Source organism: Homarus americanus, unplaced genomic scaffold, assembly GCF_018991925.1.
Source record: "Homarus americanus isolate GMGI-L3 unplaced genomic scaffold, GMGI_Hamer_2.0 scaffold5589, whole genome shotgun sequence".
NCBI lineage: Eukaryota > Metazoa > Arthropoda > Malacostraca > Decapoda > Nephropidae > Homarus > Homarus americanus.
The window spans coordinates 1,777,366-1,805,270 of record NW_024736650.1 but is presented as its reverse complement, the minus strand read 5'-3'; the positions used below and the strand labels follow the sequence as shown (position 1 = coordinate 1,805,270).

General features: G+C 37.6%; 1 protein-coding gene across 2 annotated transcripts in view; it reads right to left on the bottom strand.

The window, feature by feature from the left end:
• The window catches only part of LOC121872267 (neurofilament heavy polypeptide-like), a 106,181-nt gene that overhangs the window by 11,761 nt on the left and 66,515 nt on the right, over window positions 1-27,905 (bottom strand). For both annotated transcript variants that reach the window (XM_042374932.1, XM_042374933.1), the window contains exon 6: window positions 7,073-7,198. In XM_042374932.1, coding sequence (XP_042230866.1) covers window positions 7,073-7,198 — 126 coding nt within the window. The remainder of the gene's footprint in view (window positions 1-7,072; window positions 7,199-27,905) is intronic.

Below are 27,905 nucleotides of genomic sequence, written 5' to 3'. Positions count from 1 at the left end.
TATAGACCACATAATCTTGAGTTAAAGAGCGACTTATTTGAGATGAAAGATGAAATGCGCAGGGCTTCCATACAGAGTAAAGTCTGTATGGTAGGCGACTTTAACTTTAGCCAAATAGATTGGATTCATTTTACGGGTAACTCAGAATCAGAGGGTTTTCTTGGAACAATCCAGGACTGTTTCCTAAGCCAACATATAACCGAACCCACCCGGGGCAATAATATACTCGATTTAGTTCTGTCAAACAGAGAAAACCTCATTAGTAATGTTGAGGTAGGGAACGAACTTGCTAACAGCGATCCCATAGAAAGAAGATTCCAATTAGAATTTCAGGGCAGCCGCAAGGAAAATTCCACTTAAGACCCAGATTTCAGAGGGGTAAACTTTGATAGTTTGAAGAGGCAGCTGAGAGAAGGGGTATCACGCTTAGGGGATAATTACATGACCTCACATGGGGTGACCTCACACAATGTACCCACAGAGGGAGACCTCACCTACCTGGAGACCTGACGGTTGAGGATGACCTGATCACGAGATCTGAGGTTGATGAGTTCCACGACAATTTAAATAATGAATTACTTAATGCACAAAGGCAGAACATACCATACAGAAAACTCAGATCAATCAACAATGACCCTAAATGGATAAATAATTATTTAAAGAATATTATTGGACAAAAGAAGGCTATAGGTAGGAGAATAAATCGTGGTGAAGTTTACCTCCGAGATTATTATAAGGTATTGGCCACTAGGGTTAAGACCGAGATAAGAAAAGCAAAGATGAATAATGAACTGAAAGTAGCAAGGGAGGTGATTCAAACACCAAGGGATTCTATCAAATGTATCAAACTAAAACAAGAGAAAAGATTGGACCAATACAGTCAGATACCGGCGAGCTAACTGATAACAATGGAGAAATGAGCAATAATCTGAAAAAATATTTTTCAATAGTTTTCACCACCGAAAATTTAAGCATGATACCCGAGGCACCGACTCTATACAGAAATAGTGAAGAAATAAATTAATGAGATAGTAGTGACTAGTAATGAAGTTAGTAAGCAAATAGACAAACTAAAGCCCAATATGTCACCAGGACCCGATGAGATATTTGCCAGAGTATTAAAGGAATGTAAGGAAGAGCTCAGTATGCCCTTAGCAAAGTTGTTTAACATGTTCTTACAAACGGGTGTAGTACCAGATTCCTGGAGGATAGCGAATGTAATAAAGATTTTCAAGAAGGGAGATAGATCACTATCCTCTAACTACCGTCCAATCAGTCTAACATCAATTGTAGGCAAATTACTGGCAGCAATCATTTCAAACTCTATTCGAAATCACCTGGAAAAGCACAAGTTGATCAATGATTCCCAACATGGCTTCACAAGCAGGCGTTCATGTCTAGCTAATCTATGAACATTCTTTTCATCTGTTTTCGAATCAGTGGATGACGGGCACAATTATGATGAGGTATATCTCGACTTTAGCAAAGCCTTCGACAGAGTCCCCACGAAAGACTAATAAGAAAAGTGGAGGCCCATGGCATTAAAGGAGATATTCTAAAATGGATTAGGACGTGGTTGCAGGACAGGAAACAGCGAGTGAGCATTAACGGCACTAAATCCCATTGAAGCAACATCACTAGTGGAGTTCCCCAAGGCTCACTACTTGGACCATTATTATTTTATTATATACATAAACGACATAGATATCGGCATAGACAGCAACATAAGTAAATTTGCTGATGACACTAAATTAGGGCGTGTAATTAAATCGGATGAGGACTCCGCAAAACTACAAGAAGATCTAAACAATTTTTTCGAATGATCTGAAAAATGGCAGATGAAATTCAATGTGGACAAATGTAAAGTACTCAGTGTAGGAGATGTAAACAGGGAAACCAGATACCAGATGAACAACGATGTTATTGAGAAATCCAACTGCGAGAAAGATTTAGGAGTAATGATAAGTAGGAATCTTAAGTCAAATAAACAATGTGTATTTGCTCGAAACAAGGCTAATAATGTATTTGGGTTCATACAAAGGCATGTTAGTTACAGGACTAGTAAGGTCATCCTAAAACTATATAATGCGCATGTGAGACCTCACTTGATTACAAAGTTCAATTCTGGTCACCGTATTACAGAATGGATATAGATTCCTTGGAAAGAATTCAGAGGAGAATGACAAGACTAATCCAGGGCATTAGGAACCTTGAGTAGAGACAGGTTAAAGCATCTTAATTTGCACTCCCTCGGGAGACGTAGAGTGAGGGGCGATATGATAGAGGTGTATAAATGGAAGTCAGGGCTAAACAAAGGGGACATTGCAAAGGTACTCAAACTATCCAACCACGAGTGAACTTGTAACAATGGTTTTACATTAGACAAATTTAGATTTAGGCATGAAATAGAGTAGTGGACGAGTGGAAAAAGTTACCAAACATCATCATTAACTCGAATACGCTGGATAGCTTCAAACATGGGTTGGATGGATATATGAGCAATAGGGGTTGGGTGTAAATGGGACTGCCCAGTACAGGGGGTTGGGCCCCATTACTTAATGTAAATCTTGAGAGTGGATTTGTGAGTGGCATTGTAAAAGTTGGGGTAAGTGTTGAACTTCCCATACCTGGAGTACAGATGTTATTGGGTAATGATGTGGCTGTTGACAAGGTGGTCCCAGAGCCTATTATGTGTGAAAATCCATTTGATGAAGAGGCTACTGTAGAGGTGAACCATGTTGGATGATTCAAAGAAGTGTAAACCTGATGGTGATATACAGTACCCCTGTATAATGAAATTGTGTACCAAGCTTGTGTTGTGACCAGGGCAATGTCAAAGAGAAGAGAAGAGTTTGATGATGATTTGGGAGTAGGTGATATATTTGGTAAAGGGGACGTTATGACCACAGATAATACAGTAGAGTTGAAAAATAAGAATGAGTGTACTGTAGAAGCAAAAATTGATGTACTGCCAGATTTTGTTGTGGACAGGGAGGAATTGGTAAGGTTACAGAACAGCAAACTGAGTTTGAGGGAATGTTGGAGTGAAGCCAAGAGAAATGGGGGTGAGAGTGATGCATCAATTGGATTTTGTGTACAAAGTGGTGTGTTAATGAGAAAGTGGAGGCCTGCTGATGTTCCAGCATCGGATCATTGGGAGGTTAGGAAGCAGATTGTTATTCCAAAAGAATATAGGGAACATGTTATTGCTTTATCCCATGATTCTTGTTTGTCTGGACATTTGGGAGTCAGGAAGACAACTGACAGGCTACTAACTCATTTTTATTGGCCAAATGTAAAGAAAAATGTATCTGAGTACTGTAAAACTTGTGAGATATGTCAGAAAGTGGGCAAGCCCAACCAGATTGTACAACTGGCACCACTGAAGCCAATTACTGCATTTTGTAAACCTTTTAGCAGAATTGTAATTGATTGTGTAGGTCCTTGGCCTAAAACACAGAAGGGAAATAATTATCTGTTGACAATAATGTGTGTGTCTACCATATTTCCAGAAGCTGTACCAATACGTAGCATACATTCTAAAAATATTGTAAGAGTGTTAGTGAGATATTTCTCCTGGGTAGGCCTGCCTGAAATTATTCAGTCAGACTAGGGAAGTAATTTCACTTCAGGAATGTTTAAAAAAAAATTAAAGAGATTAGATATAACGCAAAATTAGTCAAGTGCTTATCACCCGCAAAGCCAAGAAGTTGTGGAGAGGTTCCACTAGACTTTAAAAATACTATTGTGAGGAATTGTCTGTAGATTGGGATGAAGCTGTGCCTTAAGCATTGTTTGCCATTAGAGATGCTATACAGGAGTCTACAGGTATTAACCCATTTTAGTTAGTATATGGACATGGAGTGAGAGGTCCATTAAGTATGCTGAAGGAGAAGTGGATTGGGATAAAAGATTCTCATGGGTTATTGAAGTATGTATCAGATTTCAAAAACAGATTGTTTAGGGCGAGAGAGATTGCTGCAGAAAATTTGAAAGAGAGTCAAGAAGATATGAAAAGGTGGTATGACAAGAAGTCTCGGAGCAGAGAGTTCAAACCTGGTAACCAAGTGTTGGTATTATTGCCACAAGCAGGAAATCCATTGAAAGCCAGATTTTGTGGTCCCTGGGTGATTGAAAAAAGAGTGGGAGAATTGAACTATATTGTAAATACTCCAGGAATACGCAAGTCAAACCAATTGTGTCATGTAAACATGATAAAACCATATTATGATAGAAACTCTACAGAAAATTATGTGAATAACAAGGTGAATTGTCTATGTGTCAGGTCTGATGATGAAAAGATGATAGATGAAAATGAAGTTATGGAGATGTGAAAATAAACTGTTAAATAATTCAGGTGTGTTAAATAATTTAGAAAAGAAACTTGATCATTTTGGAACTGAGACGAGAAATCAAATCATACAAATTGTACATGAGTTTAGGCCTTTGTTTTCTGGTGTTCCTTGGAGAACTGAGGTATTACGGCATGGTGTTGAGGTTGAAAATACAACACCCATTAAGCAACACATAAAGAGTGAATCCTAAGATGAGAGATATAATGAGAAAAGAAGTACAGTATCTGCTTGATAATTATATGATTGAAAGAAGTAACAGTCCTTGGAGTTCACTGTGTGTATTGGTGACTAAACCTGATGGTATTTCATATAGATTTTGTACTGATTACAGAAAGGTAAATAATGTAACCAAAGCTGACTCATATCCTATTCCAAGAGTGGATGATTGTATTGACCAGATAGATGATAAAATTGTAACTAAGATGGATTTGTTGAAAGGATATTGAGAAGTGCCACTGACTGAAAGAACAAAAGAAATTTCTGCGTTTGTGACTATGGATGGTTTATATAAGTATAAAGTGTTACCCTTTGGTATGAAAAACAGCAGTAGTACTTCCCAAAGATTAGTTAATCAAGTATTGTATGATGTTAAAGGTTGTTCTGTGTATATAGATGATAGTGTACTGTATTAAAAAACTTGGGAAGAACATTTGTATTTAATCAGAGAAGTACTAACAAATTGAATCAAGCAAACTTGACTATAAACCTTGTGAAGAGTGAATTTGCTGAAGCAACTTAGAATATCTTGGTTATGTTGTTGGTCAGGGAAGTGTCAGACCAATTAACTATACAACTAAGGTGGAAAGTATTGTGAAATTTCTTGCACCTACAAATAGAAGAGAATTATTAATATTTCTGGGTATGAGTGGATATTATGGTAGGTTTTAAGAACTTTTCAACCATTGCTTTACCATTAACCAATCTGTTGTCAAAGAAAGTCAAATTTGTGTGGAGTGTTCATTGTGATGAAGCTTTTAAAAAATTGAAACAGATACTTACTTATAAGTGCACACATACTTTCTACTACAAATTATGATAAACCATTTAAATTGTATGTAGATGCTAGTGATTATGGAGCTGGTGGAGTTTTAATGCAAGAGAAAGATGATGTTGAGTATCCTACTTGTTATTTTTCAAAGAAGTTTCTTTTGTATCAGAAAAACTATAGTACAATTGAGAAAGAAACATTGGCATTGATTTTAAGTTTGAACCATTTTGATGTTTATATGAGGGGATCAGGCATACCGATCCAAGTGTTTACGGATCACAATCCCCTTGTATTTTTGCACAAGATGAAAAATGTAAACCAACGTTTGACAAGGTGGAATCTATTGTTACAAGATTATAATTTGATTATTAAACATGTGAAAGGAAAGTTGAATGTCGTGGCTGATGCACTGTCCCGTATTGCAGTTAATTATGAGTCATCCTGCGGCTGACTCATTCTTCTTTTGGGAGGGGGATGTTACGGTCGTCTCACCTTTCCCCCAATATTTGTTTCAGTTACCCATTGTACTTAGTTTCTGTTGTTTCCTGTTTTCTTTAAAATCGAATTTCCAAACCTATGGTAAAGACTGAAAAATGTCTTGATTATTTTATACAAGTATGTATACTAGTATTTTTTTCATTATGTAAACTTTGTTGTATGTATTCTTATCTTTTATACAGTTATGAAAGACTGTAAGAAGCAGGTGTGAAGTATAAAAAGAATTATAAATTATATGTTGATGAAACAAGAAAGTATTGGAACATTGTTTTGGTTTGATGACTCTCGGTAGCTAGGTTGAGAAGGATAGGAGGGCCAAGCTTGTGTGGTGCATATTTATCTATTATTATGTGGGCAATCATGGATAATTATGGTGTTAACTAAAGTGTAATATGTTCATTATAGTCAAAAGAATATTATAGTAAGTAGTTAGAGAGCATTGTATTTGGAGGAGATAACACTATTCTGAGTGAACTGATTTGTGGCCTTTTGTATGCACATGGACGGAGAGCACACATTTATTATATTTTGTTGTTAAATATATTTTGTTGTAATCTCAAAGCTGTGTTTTGATTAAACCAGTTTTAATGGGGACAGTGGTATTGAAATAAACACCTGTCAGCTGTCAGAAGGTTGTTAGCCAGAAATAAGGTAAGGGTCTGTGCTTAACATCTAATCTCTGTTAACAGAAGCTGTTATTTCAGTCTCCTCTGATATAATGGGCCTATGGGCTGACTATACATCCTCTAGTGCAGGGGTGGGCAAAGTATGGCCCGCGGGCCACATTTGGCCCGCCAAATTATTTCTGTGGCCCGCCACTGCATTTGTATTTACAAATACAGGCTTTACTTTGTGTTAATATAATACATTTGCATCTACATTAAGTGTGTGGCCCGCGAAGTGTGCCACCATTCATGAAGTGGCCCTCCATCAAAAATAATTGCCCACCCCAGCTCTACTGAGTCCTAGAAGAGGGTGTGAAGGTTGTAACACTGGACACACACACACAACCAGTGTATTCACTCCCAGTCAATCTTACTTTTTGCATTGTCACTGTGTTTAAATGCCCTGTAGTTTGAGCTTATGTTACCTGTATATCATTTGTAAATCAAGTGACCCATTCCCCAATTATGTAACTGTATATTTTCAGCCTTCCGGCTGCCATGCTCTTTCAATAAACCGTTAATTATTATTATTATTACACACACACTATAATGCTAAGACTACTCACCATATTCAGCTTGTTAAGGTCCAGTTCAATCCCCAACTTCTTCAGTGTCAGCAGTTTCTTCTTGTATATCATAGTAAGCTTCTTTGCCCTTTTCTCTTTCTCTTCTCGAGTGCGGCTCTTATTGAGCTGTAACAAAGAAAATATTTGCCATTTAAGAAAGGTTAAAAGTTTGGCCTACAACACTATAGTGAAATGACTCATTGTACTGGTGAATAACCATATGGCATTAAAAATGATGAGGTGATCCTGGAAGCAGCACTTACAGTTAACCCTCACTTTACGCGGTCCCGCATTCCGCGTTTCCACGTTAACGCGGTGCCTTGCCAGAACCTCACGTGCTCACATTACGCGGTACGTGAACCCCATTACGCGGAGAGTGTCCGGCGCGACGCTATTTTTAGATTCGCCCCACCCGCCACCCGCCCGCCTGCCTGCCTGCCTCTCCCTCCGCTTGGGCAAGCGGCGCGGTAAGGTTGCGCAGTGTGTGTCTTTGTTGCGTTATCACTGACGTCATATGACGTACCAGACCTGTGATTTGCCATGCATCCTTACCCCCCTCTGCTGCTAGCTGTAATTGGCTTAAAGTATTGACGTGTCCACCCAGGGGAGGGAGGGAGGGAGGAAAGACGACGCTTGACCTAGCCGCGGCAGTTTCATCCCTCAAGGCCACTCCGTGTAAACGCGCATCCATTGTTCCGTAAAATGGCTTCCGCCGGACCACCACCCCCAGAGAGAAACCTTTCCTTACCTGGACCCAGCGGCACTAAACCAAAGAAGACACAACGTTCCTTAAGCTACGAGGTGAAGTATAGCATCATCCAAGAGTTGGAGAAAGGAACAAGGCAGGTTGATTTGGCGCGCCAGCATGGCGTGAACGAATCTACGATCCGGACTATAAAGAAGGATTCAGCCAAGATAAAGGAGCACATGAAGATCACAAAGTCTACAGGTGCTTCTATGATCAAGTATTTTCACAACCAGGTGCTTCTCAAGACAGAAAAATTACTTGTGAGGTACTTGGTGCGTCAGGCGCGACGGAACATGGCGGTCGACACGCGCTCTGTTAAGGACTACGCATGTGAACTGTACATGGCAGTGGCACGAAAGATGGGAACTTCAGAGCCCAAACCCTTTAATGCTTCCTCTGGGTGGTTACAGAGGTTTAAGATCCGGAACAAGATCACCAATATAAACATTGGTGGTGAAGAAGCGAGTGCTGACTGTGCTGCGACTCGGGAATTTCCTCCGTTTTTACGTGAGATTATGGAGGAAGGACAGTACAGTGACGACCAGGTGTTTAACATGGCCGAATCTGGTCTTTTCTGGAAAAAGCTACCTTCCAAGTCCTTCGTTGTGAAGAATGCCAGCAGGATTCGGGGCCGGAAAATGCAGAAGGAACGCATCACCGTCCTGTTTACCACCAATGCCTCCGGTACCTGTAAGCTCAAGTTATCGGTGATCCACACAGCCCGCAAGCCGCACGCCTACAAGAGCATGGACATGACCAAGCTAAATGTCCACTGGCTGACTGCACGTAAGGCATGGATGTTCTCTACACTGTCCCTCTCCTGGTTTGATGACTGTTTTGTTCCCGATGTAAAGAAATTCTGTGAGCGACAGAATGTCCCATTTAATATTTTGTTGCTGCTGGACAACGCACCAGGACACTCGCCCCTACTGTTAGATCGTCACCCCAACGTAAAAGTGGTCTTCCTTCCTCCCAACACTACGTCTTTAATCCAGCCCATGGACCAGGAGTTGATTTGCAATGTGAAAGCTGCATTCTCAACCAAAAAATTCCAGGGAAGAGTTGCGTAACCTGAGTGACACCACCACCGATAGCAAGAGCGAAGAAGATGAGGATCAACAGTTGGCACAGCAAAAAATACTCTTCAAACAATTCTGGAGAGTATTTAACATCAAGAAAGCTGTGGACTTCTTGGTGGAGTCATGGGATCAGCTGTCTATTGCTACAATTCATCACTCATGGAGACATGTGTTGCATGGAATACCAGGTGAGAGGAGGAGTCAATCTGTGACTGGTGAGGTTCAGAATGTTGCAGTAGCAGTGGACCTTGCCAGAGAAGCTGCGCAGACTGTTACAGTTCCAGGCTTCTCCGAGACCACCAACGACGACATCCTGGAGGTGATCAGAGATCCTGAAGTGACTGCCGACGAGATGTTGGAAGAAGAACACGTCAGTGAAGAGGAGGAAGAAGGTGCGTCAGTCTCCGAAGAACACAATTTAAGTCATAGTGATATTAAGGGTGCCATGGAGTGTGCAGAGAAGATGAAGTCCTTCCTTTCCCGCGACAATGACGATGACCGCTATGAAGTCTTCCATACCCGGCTGGTGCAGGCTATGGAGCCGTACATCAAGGTGTATCACGACAACATCAACGCCAGCCGTCAGCAAAGCATAACAGATTTCTTCGCCCGCAACCCACCACAGCCAGCCCAAGCCAGTGATAGTGACAGTGAAGGTGACTTTGAGGGATTTGTCAGGGAAGCCCTGACAACTGTAAGTGACAGTGATGGTGATTCACCTAGTAATGGTGATTCACCTGAGGGCCAGTAATCTGCCCTCTGCCTCGGAACCAGCCTCCATCCCCGTATGCCAACCCATCTCTTCTACTACCGTAAGTGTTACACCTAATTTTTAGTTTTCTAACCTTACCTTTATTTTTCCTATGTTAACCTTTATCTTTCCAAACCTAACCTCTTCTATATTACTTGTTTTTTCATACCATCATAAAGTTAAGATAAAATTTTTACTACAACATAGTTGTGTGTCATCAAAAAGTGGAGTTTGGGGATCGGCCCGGACTCCATTTCAATTAATCCCATATGTTATGTTATTCACTTTACGCGTTCCTCACTTTCCGCGGTACCCTCCGGGTTACATTAACCGTGTAAAGTGAGGGTTAACTGTACTTGGTACATTAGCCTACACAATAATTCCTTTACATTGCACAAATTTACCTTTCATGAGCAGTACAAATGCAGCTATATTTTTTCCCATTCACATTACATCACACCTATCACAGCAAGCCCTGAAGTCATGTGAAAAATTTATGGAAACAATTATATGCAGACTTATTTGATGTTTCCAATCAATTAAAACAAGACTAATGCAGGTACTACAGTAACCCCTCCCAATACTCGACAAATTCATATAAGCCCTATCCGTTAGTGGGAGGATTCCCTTGTGTATAATGTATATGTTGGGCTCAGAAACCAAAAAGTGACCACAATGCATTGTGGTTGTTTTCAAAGTAACCAGAAGCAAGATTTTGCTATACAGTGGTCCCTCGGTTAACGAGCACAATCCGTTCTAGAAGGTTGCTCATTAACCGAAACCATTGTTTCAATGGGTTTTTGGGTAATTGGTTCCAGCTCACCGAAAATGGCCTAAATTCAACAAAAAAGGTAGAAAAGTACACTTACTTTGAGGTGTGTATGTTGAAGGCTCCTGGATGATGATGATGGAAATTAGAATGGGGGTGGAGGAGAAGAGAGAAGAAGACATTGGGGTGGAAGTGAAGTCACCCCATGGCGCCATTTCACCCATAAAATTTTAGTTCTCTTGGTGTAATTCAAGATTATTTTCTTTAAATCAACACTGCACTGCATTATATATTGTCAATATGTAAAATAAATTTCAAAATGACCAATAATTTGCTTGCAAACACAGAAAAAAAGCATTTAGTTGATGAGTCTCAAGCAAGATATTACCTCCACTGAAAAGACACAAAGACTGACGCCTGTATGGTGTGTTGAGAGGCTGGATGGCGCGCATAAAACTAGTTTCATTACCTTCAATTATGTTCAGTAATTGTTAAAATGACTAAAAAATTTAATATTAAACTTTTAAAATTATTGAATAGTATAAACTTCTTGATATTTGCTAAAATGGTAAGGAATTTAAGCCCAAGAACCGATTACTGTATTGGCGGACTAATACTACAGCTGGTGGACCGCCAAATGCAAGCGAAAACATGTTCAGGTCGGCTCGTAAGAAACTCGTTAATCGAGGGCTTACTCGTTAACCGAAGTTAAGAATCTTATGGAAGGTAGCTCGTTAACCGAAATCTCGTTAACCGAGGTGCTCGTTAACCGAGGGACCACTGTATGCTGGATAGTTTCAAACATAGGTTGGATGGATATACTGTATGAGCAATAGGGGTTGGGTGTAAATGGGACAGCCCGGTATGAGCCAATAGGGCTGCTGCAGTTTCCTCCAATCTTATGTTAGGTTAGGTTAGATTAGTTTGGACTGGGTTAGGTTTGTTTGGATTGGGTTAGTTTAGATTGGGTTAGGTTAGGTTAAATTGGATTGGGTTAGGTTAGGTTAGTTTGGATTAGGTTAGGTTAAGGTAAAATTTAAATGCAAAATTTTGCTTTCTGGTTGTTTTGAAACCAACCACAACGTGTTGGGGTCACTTTTCGGTTTCTGAGCCCAACATACAGTATACATAAAATAATTCAATAAAACTTAACACATCATTCTCAACAATCAAAATGCACATTTTATATGGTGCTGTATCATAAGAAAATAATTCAAACTAAGTAAGTGAAATAGTTCCAGCAGAGCAGCAACCAATGACAGCCTGATAGATGCACAGACATGTCAGTTGACACAGGCATGGGATGAAGGGCATAAACACCCATCTCAATAAACCACTTATTACCATACACATACAAATGCTATGGCAACTGGCGAGTGTTGAGGCAGCCAAGCAACCAGCGTCTATGCAAATGGCAGTTATGTTAAACTTTTATTTAGCCTTTCCTTAATGGTTTTAGCAGTAGTTTTTCATCTGGATTATATAAAAATGTTGTTTGATGTAGTACAATTGTTAATAACATAAGAAAGGTAGGTGGTACGGTTTCTGAATGCTGGGAAAGGAAGTACTGTACAGGTGCAGTGATTTGTGATTTCACCTCAGCCTTAATTTGACTTATCATGTAGGCAGTTATTCTACATTTGTGACAATATTCCTAAAGGCATTTTTTCTTCAGTATTTTGTATTAGTTTTGTATTTGTAATAGCCCTCTCCCCATATTTCAGGCCAAACTGCCAGATATGTTATTGTTTTCTTAAACTTATAAATTCAGGTATGCAGATTATTATTTTTCACTTTGATACATGCACACACATTATTACATCAGAATATACAGACAAAAAATTATCATAAATCAAATACATCAGAATAAACTTTTCTGTGTGTTAAAGAGTTCATGCTGAGTGAGGGATCTTGGCTGTTCTGAGCTGTTTCCTGTGTATAGTGAAATGCTTGTCAAATTTTGTTGTCCAGCAGCCAAATGGTAATACAGGTACAGTATTTTTATTTATTTATTGGTATTATGTTTATTTGTTCCTTACATTTATTGAATACAGTACAGTCAACCCTCACTTTACGCGGCCCCACATTCCGCGTTTCCACGTTTACGCGGTACCCTGCCAGAACCCGGGATGCTCACATTCCGCGGTGCGTGTACCCCTTTACGCGGGTGAAGTATAATTTTTTTATTTAGCTCATAAAATTCATACAAATTATCCGGCCAGAATATAATTTACATTGCTGGAATTCTTACAATTTGATGATCATTTTGAATATAAGCATCATAGATTTTGCATTAGACATACAAATTTTAGATCTAATGCAAGTATTTTGTTTACTCAGAGCAAATATGTTATCTTTTGTGCAAAATATATGAAGTGTATATTCAAAATATTCCTGGTCTTGCAAGGAATCCAGCAATGTCAATTATATTATCCTAACTTTAGTCTGAGGTATTATTTATTACTAAAAGTTAAAATCTAGTTTTTTCACCCAACATTTCTCTGGTAGGGAGGGAAGGTGGGGGGATGGGGGGGGGGAGGGTTGGGACCGACCGACCATCTGGCTCGGTTGGAAGAGGGGGGGAGGCAAGGTGGGGTACTTTGATTGACAGATAGTGTCGTGAAGAATATTTTTTTTTTTATTAACTGAAGATATTTGTTTTAGCTCATAAAATTCATACAAATTACCCGGCCAGAATATAATTTACATTGCTGGAATTCTTACAATTTGATGATCATTTTGAATATAAACATCATAGATTTTGCATTAGACATACAAATTTTAGATCTAATGTAAGTATTTTGTTTATTCTGAGTAAATATGTTATCTTTTGTGCAAAATATATGACATTTATATTCAAAATATTCCTGGTCTTACAAGGAATCCAGCAATGTCAATTATATTATCCTACCTTTAGTCTGAGGTATTATTTATTACTAAAAGTTAAAATCTAGTTTTTTCACCCACCATTTCTCTGGTAGGGAGGGAAGGTGGGGGGTGGGGGGAGGCTTGGGACCGACTAACCATCTGGCGCGTTAAGAATGTTTTTTTTTATTAACTGAAGATATTTGTTTTAGCTCATAAAATTCATACAAATTACCCGGCCAGAATATAATTTACATTGCTGGAATTCTTACAATCTGATGATCATTTGAATATAAACATCATAGATTTTGCATTAGACATACAAATTTTAGATCTAATGTAAGTATTTTGTTTATTCTCAGTAAATATGTTCTCTTTTGTGCAAAATATATGACATTTATATTCAAAATATTCCTGGTCTTACAAGGAATCCAGCAATGTCAATTATATTATCCTAACTTTAGTTTGAGGTATTATTTATTACTATACCTTAAAATCTAGTGGTTTTCCCCCCAAAATTTCTCCATGCTCTTGTAGGCGTGTGGCTTGCGTGCTGTGTGGATCACCGATAACTTGAGCTTACAGGTACCGGAGGCATTGGTGGTAAACAGGACGGTGATGCGCTCCTTCTGCAACTTCCGGCCCCGACACTTGCTGGCATTCTTCACAACGAAGGTCTTGGAAGGTAGTTTTTTCCAAAAAAGACCAGATTCGTCTATGTTAAACACCTGGTCGTCGGTGTACTGTCCTTCCTCCATAATCTCACGTAAATAAGGAGGAAATTCCCTAGCTGCAACAAGGTCAGCACTAGCTTCTTCACCACCAATGTTGATATTGGTGATCTTGTTTCTCTTCTTAAATCTCTAACCACCCAGAGGAAGCATTAAAGGGTTTGGGCTCTGTAATTCCCATCTTTCGTGACACTGCAGCATACAGTTCACGTGCGTACTCCTTAACTGAGCGCGTGTATACCGCCATGTTCCGTCGCGCCTGACGCACCAAGTAGCTCACAAGTAATTTTTCTGTCTTGAGAAGCACCTGGTTGTGGCAATACTTGATCATAGAAGCACCCTGTAGACTTTGTGATGTTCATGTGCTCCCTTATCTTGGCTGCATCCTTCTTAATTGTCCTGATCGTAGACTCGTTAACATCATGCTGGCGCGCGAGATCAACCTGTCTTGTTCCTTTCTCCAACTCTTGTATGATCTTATACTTAATTTCGTAGCTTAAGGTACGTCGTGTCTTCTTTGGCTTAGGGCGGCTGGGCCCAGGTAAGGAAAGGTTTCTCTCTGGGGGCGGTGGTCCGGCGGAAGCCATTTTACAGAACAATGGATTCACGTATACACGGTGTGGCCTGGAGGGATGAAACTGCAGCGGCTAGGTCAAGCGTCGTCTTTCCTCCCTCCCTCCCGCGGGTGGACACGTCATATTACTTTAAACCAATCACAGCTAGCAGCGGAGGGAGGTAAGGATGCATGGCCCAATTACAGTCCGATACGTCATATGACGTCGCTGATAACGCAACAAAGACACACACTGCGCAACCTACTCGCGCCGCTTACACAACATGACGGATGGCGGGAGAGATGCGGGAGGTTTGGATCCAAAAATGGCGCAGCTCGCCAGCCGCTCTCCGCGTAAAGGGGTACACGCACAGCGGAAAGTGAGCATTCCGGATTCGGCAGGGTACCGCGTAAACGTGGAAACGCGTAAAGTGGACCGCGTAAAGCACGGGTTGACTGTATAGTATCTTATTTATCATACAATTTGAGAACCAGAGGAATTCAGTTTCAGAGTTGGTTACACTGTTAATAGCATCAGCTGCTGTGGTGGTCGTCACAGCCAAGTCTTGTTGATGTGTTGATAAAAATTATATCAGATTATAGCTAGTATTTCTGAAAACCTTGGGTTGAATTATAGGTTGATTTAACAATGAGTAAAAGGGAATAGGTTCCAATCCTTTGTAATTCAGTATTATTGTGTTGTGTTGTGGGCTGGGCTGGGCTGGCAGGACCCTGTGGTCCCAGCCGTGTCGCCCACAGCAATAACAATGACCTGCAATATACAAAAATATTTTTTTTCTTCCAACTTTTTAAATATTTTTTTGCAAGATTCATATTGTTACTCAGGTGTCTGGTACCTAGGGTGTTTAATGTACATTTTTCTATTCAAGCATCACCTTTTATAAAATCAGTTACACAAAACCTATCATTTGCTTGGCAGATCAGTAACTTATTTGATAACTCCTTGCCCCAATTTTTATTTTTGCAAGTGTAAAATCCTAGCATATGCCTAAATACCAGTATACTGTACTCTAGATTTAAAGGGAATCCGATATAACGAGCTGTCGATTTAGTGGAAGGCATTTTTCTGTTATTTTTCACTTGATTCAGTGAACTAATTCGCTAAATCGAAATTAATTCCGTTAATAAGCTCACACCTATGGAAACACCTCAGACACATGATACAGTAAAACCTTGCTAAGGCGGACTAACTGGGGGGAAGGGGTGTCTGGGATGAGAGATTGTCCACCTTAGTGCAAATTTTTCCAAAGAGACCGCCATTTAAAAAAAAGTACACCAATGTATCCAATTTTTATGAAAGAAATGCATGTTATTTAATAAAAATTAATTAAAAAAGTAATGTACACAAAGTACTGTCCACTTACTTTTTGATCACCGATAAGGTCTTAGGCTTAACCTTCTCACCACCTATACGGATACTAAACACTTTCTTAGGGGCCATAGTTATTGTTGAATTTTTCAATAACAATGAAAAAAATACGAATGCTACTTTGGCCTACAGCGAATGTACTATACAGGAGGTCCCTGACTTACGAACGCCCGTCAATACGAACCAGTTAAACTTGAAGTTTACAGAATTTTATTTACCCGATGACTTACTTTTTACTTTAATTTACTGTATTTTGTCATTCTATTTCTTCTTTTGTCTTAAATTAAGTGATTTTAGATGTATATAAGGACTTGGGCTTTGAAATAGTAGGATTTTAAACATTGTTTTGTAAGTACGTTATGTACTACACAGCATGTGTTCCGACTCACTGGGACCCCCTGTTTGTATAAAATCGATAAATAATATATATAGTACCATTATATGTGAGGAATAAATAAAAACAATACCAATAAAAATTATTAAAACAATTGCCATTTTTATTATTATTTTTTTATGGGGAATAGCTCCCCCGCTCCCCCACCAAGCCAGCTAACTTGTGTGCAAAGAAAAGTATATTCCTTTTATGTGTTTGCCCTTAGGACAATTATTTCTTTTACTTTTTTCCCAAATGTATGTAGGATGGTGTGTACATGTACAGTATATCAGTAAAAATAAATGAAGAAAGTTACGTATACCTACCTCATAAATGCGAGTTGAAAAACAATAGCATGGCCCAGTAGCCTGGTTACAGAGACAAGTTTAACCTGGCTAAAAGGCTGCCAGTGATGTTAACAAATGTAAATGTGAAAAGAAAGTTATCTGCAAATCTTCAATTGTAACATGAATTTGTAGATTGAAAAATAAATGTTGCAGGTATGGCATTAATATATTGTAATGCTCGTAAGAGTTCAGAAATGGTTACTGCTTAGCTACCTTTGAAGAGTTGGGTGTCTTCCATTTGGAAGTTAATCGTCTCAGGTTATACCGTATATCACGGCCTATAAGGCGGCGGGGTGCATAAGACGCCCCCCCCAAATTTCCATTTAAAAAGTAGCTTTTGAGCTCTATTTGCTGTATAAGACCAGTACCCCAAATGTGACACTTACCCACTGACTCAGTAGTCCTTTACCAACCATCCTTGATTTTTTAAAATAAGGCCAATTCACTTCAAGTAATGTCATCAAATTATACCCGCTGGTGTAGTGTAAACACTAGTGACGTCACTGAAGCGTCTGCTATTTACCGATAACTGGAACTAATGTCGGTATCGAGTAAAATTTTTCCATTTACTTGAAATGGATTTACCGATTTATTTGTTTATTTATTTATTTATTTATAATATACTGTAACATATTAAACACACTGCAAGTATTTTCTTTCATTTATACGCTTGCTTCACACGAGACGATCGGTGGTGGGAGTGTTCCCTCGTCTCGGTGGTGTGGCTGTGTTCCGACTATTTATACAACAGGTGGTGTTTCATTAGGATTTGAGTGAAAAAGGTTACCGGTATGTACTTACTACATACATTTATTACACAAATATATATATATATATATATATATATATATATATATATATATATATATATATATATATATATATATATATATATATATATATATATATATATATATATATACTATGTACAAAAAATGAATGTTCAATGAATTATTTATGGTGCATTAGGGTACTGGCCACTTCAGACGGGCTATAAATAGCCTTGTTATCTCCCCTCCATCTCACCCTGAGCCAGAGGGATGCGTCTTGGTAAATAACATGTTTGCTTATTTTCCATTTACTTGAAATAGATTTACCGAATTATTTGTTTATTTATTTATTTATAATATACTGTAATATATTAAACACACTGTTGGTAATTAAATTTGATGTTTATTTTCAGTTTGTCTAATTTATCATGTATCAAATTAATATTACTAGAAATTGTGTAGGTAGTAGGCAGCTACCAAACAGGGAGGTACTACTGCCTGGGAAGATATTGGAAGCATAATGTGTTGTCTAATGGTAGACCCTGCTGCCATATGGCATCACGAAAATTGTGACCAAGTCCCAGGTTGCTGACCTGACTTTCTGCCTCATTTACACAATTGCAGTTTCAATTGTTCCTCTTACTTTGACAACACAACATACATACAGTATATTATTTCTCAGTTTTGATCCTTTTTTTTAATTTTTGTATTTATTTATAGTTAGTTACTTAAAATAAGGCCAAATCACTTCAAGTAATGGCATCAAATATTACCAGCTGGTGTAGTGTAAACACTAGTGACGTCACTTGAGCGTCTGTAATTAACCGTCGATAGTTTCAAGAATTAATGCACTCATTTACTGAATATTCTTTGTAAAAAAATAAAATTTAAATCAATTATTTATAGGAGATAAATATTATTATGAGTAAATATACCGATACCGGTATGCATTACTGACCACCTCCACGGCTAAAAATAGCCCAATCTCGGGTCACTTTCCCTTTCTTGTCTCCTCACTGGCAAATGGGGGGGGCGTGGGGAGGGGTGTGTGATGATAGCTGTGTTTATTACAGGGTATGTTAGACAGGTTTATAATACATTTTTATTATTTTAATATACCGGTAATCTTAATTTGAATCCAGCTTGCCAAACTTAAGTTTCAGTATAAAATAATTAGTGGTAAGACCTTGTGAGTGGCTTACGATGTTTTCATCACCACTCTTGACACACTAAACCACAATATTTAAGAGGTAAGAATTTTAAACTTGGTGGTTTAGAAGACCCCCTAACTTTGGGCAGATTTTTTTAATGTTCAAATTTCGTCTTATAGGCCGTGATATACGGTAGTCATCAGTGCGGTACAGAGTAGTTATAGATCGACCTTTTATATTTACAATAAATATTTTTTAATTAATTAAAAATAATAATGTGTTCAAGTAAAAAATAACATATTTTTAATTCTGGAGTTGGGTTAGGTAAAATTTAGCCTACTGGAGACAGCAATGAGGGGATTCATTAGCTTGCGGGTGATAGCAACTTCACATATAGGACGCAGGCTGATTTTTTTCGCCATTTTTCAGACAAAAAATGTGCGTCTTATATGCCATAAAATACAGTACAGTACCTGTAATGTACTTAGTCTAGATACTGGTTACAGAAAGTTGTCTGACCATTTTATTGAACCAGCTAGTGATGATCATCAGCAAAGACTTTGACCCCCCCCCCTCCATATTTTTCTCCTCGGATTTGCGCGATTCACGTGGGTTGACCTGGACATTCTAAAAAAGCAGGAAATCCAGCAAAAAGTGAAAAATCACACTCCTGATCCACCTATATGACTCAGGATAAATATATGGAATAATCCACTTAAAGTCACTTAACTATAAGAATAATTCATCTCTGACAACGCTCATTGCAGAATTAGTAGGTATAACTTGTAATACACCTGTATTTGATTATTTGATCGCTAACATGAAATATGCCAGGTACACAAACAATTCAGTATTGGAGTGAGTTATTTACTGGAATTTGTTCCTTAAAGTTTAATTATATAGTAGATCATTAATTTGTGGCAAGATTGCTGTCAAAATAAACAATATTTTGAAGTTGAACTGAATTCACATAGCATTCCCGGTTTCTTTGTAAAATTCCCTGGCTTTTCCAGGTTTTCCAGACCAGTGGACACCCTGTCACAAGACCTCTAGGTATGTGACCACTTGGTGTTACCCCACACCCACACCATACCCTTCATGGCTCCACTCACACAACTCTTTGACTATGGTTAATAATCAATGAATTAATTAAAAATATATTATTAGCTTACTTGCAATGAAAAATGATTTCTGTTTTTCATTTGTATTGGAGTAAAATTATGAGAAAACCATATTTAAGTAAAAATAAAGGTACAAAAAATTTGTGTACTTTTTAAAGAGGAAATGAAATACCCCAAAATGTTATAAAGTACAATACCGTATATCTCGGCTTATAAGACGGAATTTGAACATTAAAAAAATCTGCCAAAGTTAGGGGGTCGTCTAAATCACCAAGTATAAAATTCTTACCTCTTAAATATTGTGGTTTAGTGTGTCAAGAGTGGTGATGGAAACATCGTAAGCCACTCACAAGGTCTTACCACTAATTATTTTATACTGAAACTTACGTTTGGCAAGCTGGATTCAAATTAAGATTACCGGTATATTAAAATAATAAAAATGTATTATAAACCTGTCTAACATACCGTAAAAGAGAATTATACCCCTGTAATAAACACAGCTATCATCACACACCCCTCCCCACGCCCCCCCCATTTGCCAGTGAGGAGACAAGAAAGGGAAAGTGACCGCGAGATTGGGCTATTTTTAGCCGTGGAGGTGGTCAGTAATGCATATCGGTATATTTACTGATAATAATACTTATCTCCTATAAATAATTACAGTGACCCCTCGGTTAACGAACTCAATCCGTTCCAGAAGGTCGTTCATTAACCGAAACCATTGTTTCAATGGGTTTTTGGGTAATTGGTTCCAGCTCACCGAAAATTTCCTAAATTCAACAAAAATGGTAGAAAGGTTCACTTACTTTGAGGTGTGTATGTAGAAGGCTCCTGGATGATGATGATGATGATGGGATTTAGAATGGGGGTGGAGGAGAAGGAAGAAGAGAAGGCATTGGGGTGGAAGAGAAGTCACCCCATGGTGCCATTTCACCCATAAAATTTTATCTCTCTTGGTGTAATTCAAGATTATTTTCTTTAAATCAACACTGCACTGCATTATATATTGTCAATATGTAAAATATATTTCAAAATGACCAATAATTTGCTTGGAAACACACAAAAAAGCGTTTAGTTGAAGAGAGTCTCAAGCAAGATGTTACCTCCAGTGAAAACAGAGAGAGACTAATTCCTGTTTGCTGTGTTAAGAGGCTGGATGCCGCACATTAAACTAGTCACTTTACCTTCAATTATGTTCAATAATTGTTAAAATGACAAAAAAATTGAATATTAAACTTTTAAAATTATTGAATAGTATAAACTTCTTGATATTTACTAAAATAGTAAGGAATTTAAGCCCTAGAACCGATTAATGTATTGGCGGACTGATACTAAAGCTGGTTGCCTGGTCAGTGCAAGCAAAAACATGTTGAGGTCGGTTCGTAAGAAATTCGTTAACCGAATTTTTGTTCGTTAACCGAACTGAAGATCCTTATGGAAGGCAGTTCATTAACCGAAATTTCGTTAACCGAGGCGTTCGTTAAACGAGGGGTCACTGTAATTTAAAATTTATTTTTTACAAGGAATATTCAGTAAATGACTGCATTAATTCTTGAAACTACTGACAGTTAAATACAGACGCTTAAGTGACGTCACTAGTGTTTACACTACACCAGCTGGTAACATTTGATGCCATTACTTGAAGTGAATTGGCCTTATTTTAAGTAACTAACCATAAATAAATACATAAAGTAAAAAAAGGATCAAAAGTGAGAAATAATATACTGTATGTATGTTGTGTTGTCAAAGTTAGAGGAACAATTCAAACTGCAATTGTGTGTAAATGAGGCAGAAAGTCAGGTCAGCGCTGAACCTGGGACTTGGTCACAATTTTCGTGATGCCATATGGCAGCAGGGTCTACCATTAGACAACACATTATGCTTCCAATATCTTCCCAGGCGGTAGTATCTACCTGTTTGGTAGCTGCCTACTACTTACACAATTTTTAGTAATATTACTTTGATACATGATAAATTAGACAAACAATGAAAATAAACATCAAATTTAATTACCAAGACGCTTCCCATTGGCAGCTGTAAGAAGAGGGGGAGATGGGCTATTTTTATCCAGTCTTTGTGTCTGAAGTGGCCAGTAATACCATATATTTACTGATCATAATACTTATCTCCTATAAATAATTAATTTAAAATTTATTTTTTACATAGAATATTCAGTAAATGACTTTTAAATAAATAAACAAATAATTTGGTAAATCTATTTCAAGTAAATGGAAAATAAGCAAACAAATGTTATTTACCACCACCCTTCCCTCTGGCTCAGGGTGAGATGGAGGGGAGATAAAGAAGGCTATTTATAGCTGTCTTTGTGTCTGAAGTGACCAGTACCCTAATGCACCATAAATAATTCATTTAACATTTATTTTTTGTACATATATTTTGTTGTATATATACATTACATATATATATACATATACATATACATATATATATACATATACATATACATATATATATATATATATATATATATATATATATATATATATATATATATATATATATATATATATATATATATATATATATATATATATATATATATATATATATATATATATATATATATATATATATGCATGCATGTATATTAGAGTCTTATTATTAAAGTTTATTATATTAGATCCTTCGTGGCTTTTATAACCTAACCTAACCTAACCTAAACGTGTGATTAGCCTCTTAAATATAGTGCACGACCTTCCCCTAGGCCACCCGCACCTCCTTACCACAAATTTCAGTTATCTTTCAAACTGTGGATATTGTACACACACACACACATACACACACACTATATATAGAGTAAGGACGTGTGTAGTCGGCGCTGCCCGCTAACGCGGCCGTGGTCTCTTGATCATGGAGACAGCTGCCAGCCCGGTCTGTCGGGCTCTCCCCTCCCCAATCTCCTCCTTCCCATCTGGATTTATCAACATCCTCACACCAACAGTACAGTGCAAAGATTGACGATCAACCCACAAGTGATATACAAAAGTGGCAATTTTAACTCGAAGGAAAAGCACAAAAACACAGCAATACTGAGTGTGGCTGGATCTGACCTAACCTGACCTGACCTCACAGCTTCACTTGACCTATCCTGACCTGACCTCAGAGCTTCACTTGACCTAACCTGAAGGATGGAGCACACCTGCATTGCCCCAAGCTACTGTCCTGGCCACACACCAGCCCATACGAGCACGAACTGATTGCTACAAGAACAGCCCAGTCCCAACCATTGTAAAAATTAGCAACACCTAATTATTATATGTCATATTTGTATCACTTATGTTACTTGTACATCATTTGTAAATCAAGAGACCCATTCCCCAATTATGTAATTGTATATTTTCAGCCTTCCGGCTGCCATGCTCTTTCAATTAACCGTTAATTATTATTATTATTATTACACACAAACACAGACATACTTCTTTGTTTTATATATATATATATATATATATATATATATATATATATATATATATATATATATATATATATATATATATATATATATATATATATATATATATATATATATATATATATATATATATAGATACCGTATATCACGGCCTATAAGACGAAATTTGAACATTAAAAAAATCTGCCCAAAGTTAGGGGGTCGTCTAAACCACCAAGTTTAAAATTCTTACCTCTTAAATATTGTGGTTTAGTGTGTCAAGAGTGGTGATGAAAACATCGTAAGCCACTCACAAGGTCTTACCACTAATTATTTTATACTGAAACTTACGTTTGGCAAGCTGGATTCAAATTAAGATTACCGGTATATTAAAATAATAAAAATGTATTATAAACCTGTCTAACATACCCTGTAATAAACACAGCTATCATCACACACCCCTCCCCACGCCCCCCCCATTTGCCAGTGAGGAGACAAGAAAGGCAAAGTGACCCGAGATTGGGCTATTTTTAGCCGTGGAGGTGGTCAGTAATGCATACCGGTATCGGTATATTTACTCATAATAATATTTATCTCCTATAAATAATTGATTTAAATTTTATTTTTTTACAAAGAATATTCAGTAAATGAGTGCATTAATTCTTGAAACTATCGACGGTTAATTACAGACGCTCAAGTGACGTCACTAGTGTTTACACTACACCAGCTGGTAATATTTGATGCCATTACTTGAAGTGAATTTGCCTTATTTTAAGTAACTAACTATAAATAAATACAAAAATTAAAAAAAAAGATCAAAACTGAGAAATAATATACTGTATGTATGTTGTGTTGTCAAAGTAAGAGGAACAATTGTGTAAGTACGTAATATTTTTTCACTCAAATCCTAATGAAACACTACTGGAGAACATTCCTTTGTCGCAAAACAGTTTATAAATTAAAGAAAATAATTACAGTGTGTTTAATATATTACAGTATATTATAAATAAATAAATAAAACAAATAATTCAGTAAATCTATTTAAAGTAAATGGAAAATAAGCAAACATGTTATTTACCAAGACCCTTCCGTCTGGCTCAGGGTGAGATGGAGGGGAGATAACAAAGCTATTTATAGCCCATCAGAAGTGACCAGTACCCTAATGCACCATAAATAATTCATTGAACATTCATTTTTTGTACATAGTATATTCAGTATATATATATATATATATATATATATATATATATATATATATATATATATATATATATATATATATATATATATATATATATATATATATATATATATATATATATTTGTGTAATAAATGTATGTAGTAAGTACATACTGGTAACCTTTTTCACTCAAATCCTAATGAAACACCACAATTAGAATACAGTGGTTGCTGTTGAACCACATGTTGTATAAATAGTCACACCACCGAGACGAGGGAACACTCCCACCACGCTTCAGTGACGTCACTAGTGTTTACACTACACCAGCGGGTATAATTTGATGACATTACTTGAAGTGAATTGGCCTTATTTTAAAAAATCAAGGATGGTTGGTAAAGGACTACTGAGTCAGTGGGTAAGTGTCACATTTGGGGTACTGGTCTTATACAGCAAATAGAGCTCAAAAGCTACTTTTTAAATGGAAATTTGGGGGGGGCGTCTTATGCACCCCGCCGCCTTATAGGCCGTGATATACGGTATATATATATATATATATATATTTCAAGTAAATGGAAAAATTTTACTCGACACAGACATTAGTTCCAGTTACCGGTAAATAGCAGACACTTCAGTGACGTCACTAGTGTTTACACTACACCAGCGGGTAACATTTGATGACATTACTTGAAGTGAATTGGCCTTATTTTAAAAAACCAAGGATGGTTGGTAAAGGACTACTGAGTCAGTGGGTAAGTGTCACATTTGGGGTACTGGTCTTATACAGCGAATAGAGCTCAAAAGCTACTTTTTAAATGAAAATTTCGGGGGGCCGTCTTATGCACCCCGATGCCTTATAGGCCGAGATATACGGTACTCGAGCAAATTTATTCAGTTACTTTACAACTCTGCCTACCATGCCTCTCTCCTACTACAATGCTTCATTCTTCGCCTGCAGTGCTGGTAAGCGTTACTTTTGAAAAAAGAAAAAGAAAAAAGGTACAGTAGTACCCCGATTTACGCGGTCAATTGAGCCCATGGGGTACCGCAGAAAGTGAAAACCGCGTAAAGTGAACAACAGAACATATGGGATTAATTCCAATAGAGACTGGCCCGACCCCCAAACTCCACTTTTTCAGACACAATACCTACGTTGTAGTAAAAATTACATCTTAATTTTATGATGGTATGCACACACAATAAATAATTAAGAGAAATATCAATAATATTAGTTTTTTAACACTTACATTAGTAGAAAAGATGGCTGGGCACACAGGGATGGGGGTTGGTTCCGAGGCAGAGGGCAGATTATTGGCCCTCACCTGTATCACTTGTATCAATTGTATCACTATCCACCACATAGGCTTGCAGGGCCTCTTTGTCAAACCCCTCAAAGTCCATATAAGTCCATATCCTCACTATCACTGACTTAGGTCCGGCTGTGGTGGGTGGCGGGTGAAGAACTCGGTAATGTTTTGATGACTGGGCGACCTTGTGTGCATCCTGCCCGCGCCGCTTCCCGCGTATATGAGTAGATGCACCGCGGAAAGTGAAAGTTCGGTTCTGGCGAGGCACCGCGTAAATGAGAAATCGCGGAAAGTGAAACCGCGTAAAGCGGGGTAATACTGTACAGTGGTCCGTCGGTTAACGAGCGCCTCGGTTAACGATTTACCTTCCATAAGATTCTTAACTTCGGTTAACGAGCAATCCCTCGATTAACGAGTTTTTTACGAGCCGACTTCAACATGTTTTCGCTTGCATTTGGCGGTCCACCAGCTGTAGTATTAGTCCGCCAATATAGTAATCGGTTTTAGGGCTTAAATTCCTTACTATTTTAGTAAATATCAAGAAGTTTATACTATTCAATAATTTTAAAAGTTTAATATTAACTTTTTTAATCATTTTAACAATTATTGAACATAATTGAAGGTAAAGAAACTAGTTTATGGCGTGCCATCCAGCCTGTTAACACACCAGACAGGAATTAGTCTCTCTCTGTTTTCAGTGGAGGTAACATCTTGCTTGAGACTCTCTTCAACTTAACGCTTTTTTTCTGTGTTTCCAAGCAAATTATTGGTCATTTTGAAATATATTTTACATATTGACAATATATAATGCAGTGCAGAGTTGATTTAAAGAAAATAATCTTGAAATACACCAAGAGAACTAAAATTTTATGGGTGAAATGGAGCCATGGGGTGACTTCTCTTCCACCCCAATGCCTTCTCTTCTCCCTTCTCCTCCACCCCCATTCTAATTCCCATCATCACCATCATCCAGGAGCCTTCTACATACACACCTCAAAGTAAGTGTACTTTTCTACCTTTTTTGTTGAATTTAGGTAATTTTCGGTGAGCTGGAACCAATTACCCAAAAACCCGTTGAAACAATGGTTTCGGTTAACGAGTTTTTCGGTTAACGAGCAACCTGCTGGAACGGATTGTGCTCGTTAACCAAGGGACCACTGTATACATAAATGAGCCGATAATCTTTTATTGTACTGTAGTATTTTTGTAAGGGTGGGGGTGCCTTGATAAGTTGGAATTTGGGATAATTCGACAAGGCCAGAGCCCCATATGTGCCGAGTTATCAAGGTTTTACAGTAAAAGGATAAAGTTAGGTATATCTACCCGAAAATACGAGTTGAAAAACAACCATAACACCTCACGGTTTGGCTCAGTAACCTGGTGGTTACAGCCTAACCTGGCTACAATGCCTCCAGTGATGTTAACAGATGCAAATGTGATAAGAAAGTTATGTGTAGATCTTCATTTGTATCAGGCATTTGTAGATTGAAAAATAAATGTTTCAGGCATGGCATTAATAGAGTGTAATGCTCGTAAGAGTTCAGAAAAGATTACTGCGTAGCTACATATGAAGAGTTTGGTGTCTACTGTACAGATGTTAATCGTCTCAAGGTTATCATCATCAGTACAGTAGTTATAAATTGAACTTTTACATTTACAATAATTATTTTTATTTAATTAGTAATACTGTAATAATAATAATGTGTTTAAGTAAGCAATAACATATTTTTAATTCTGAAGTTGGGTGAGATAGAATTTAGAATACTGGAGACAGCAACTGGAGGATTCATTAGCTTGCGGGAGAATGTAACTTCACATATACATGTAGGATGCAGGCTGATTATTATTTTTTAGTTATTTTTCAGACAAAAAGTGCATCATATGTGCCATAAAATACAGTACATACTGTAAACCCTCTCAATAATGTATAAAATATCCCCAATAATGGACGTCTTTTGTCAGGATACAGTACAGTATATACAGTATGGGTTCTTGGAGTAGATATATAAAATTTCAAAAATTATCTAATTTCCAAAAGCAATGTGATTCCTGATACATTTGACTGTATTAAGGTAGCCTTCATTTAAAATACATATCAAGTATGAAATTAATTAAAACTTAATTGTCTGCAATACATATTTTTAACTAATACTGTATACAGTACTTGTAAATATGTGGAAAATTTTTTATTACCTCAAGGAGTAGTGACCTTGCATTGCCAACTAAGAGGGCGCCTGAAAGTCGTACATATTGTTATGCCGAGGCACAATTTCATACAATAATTTTGT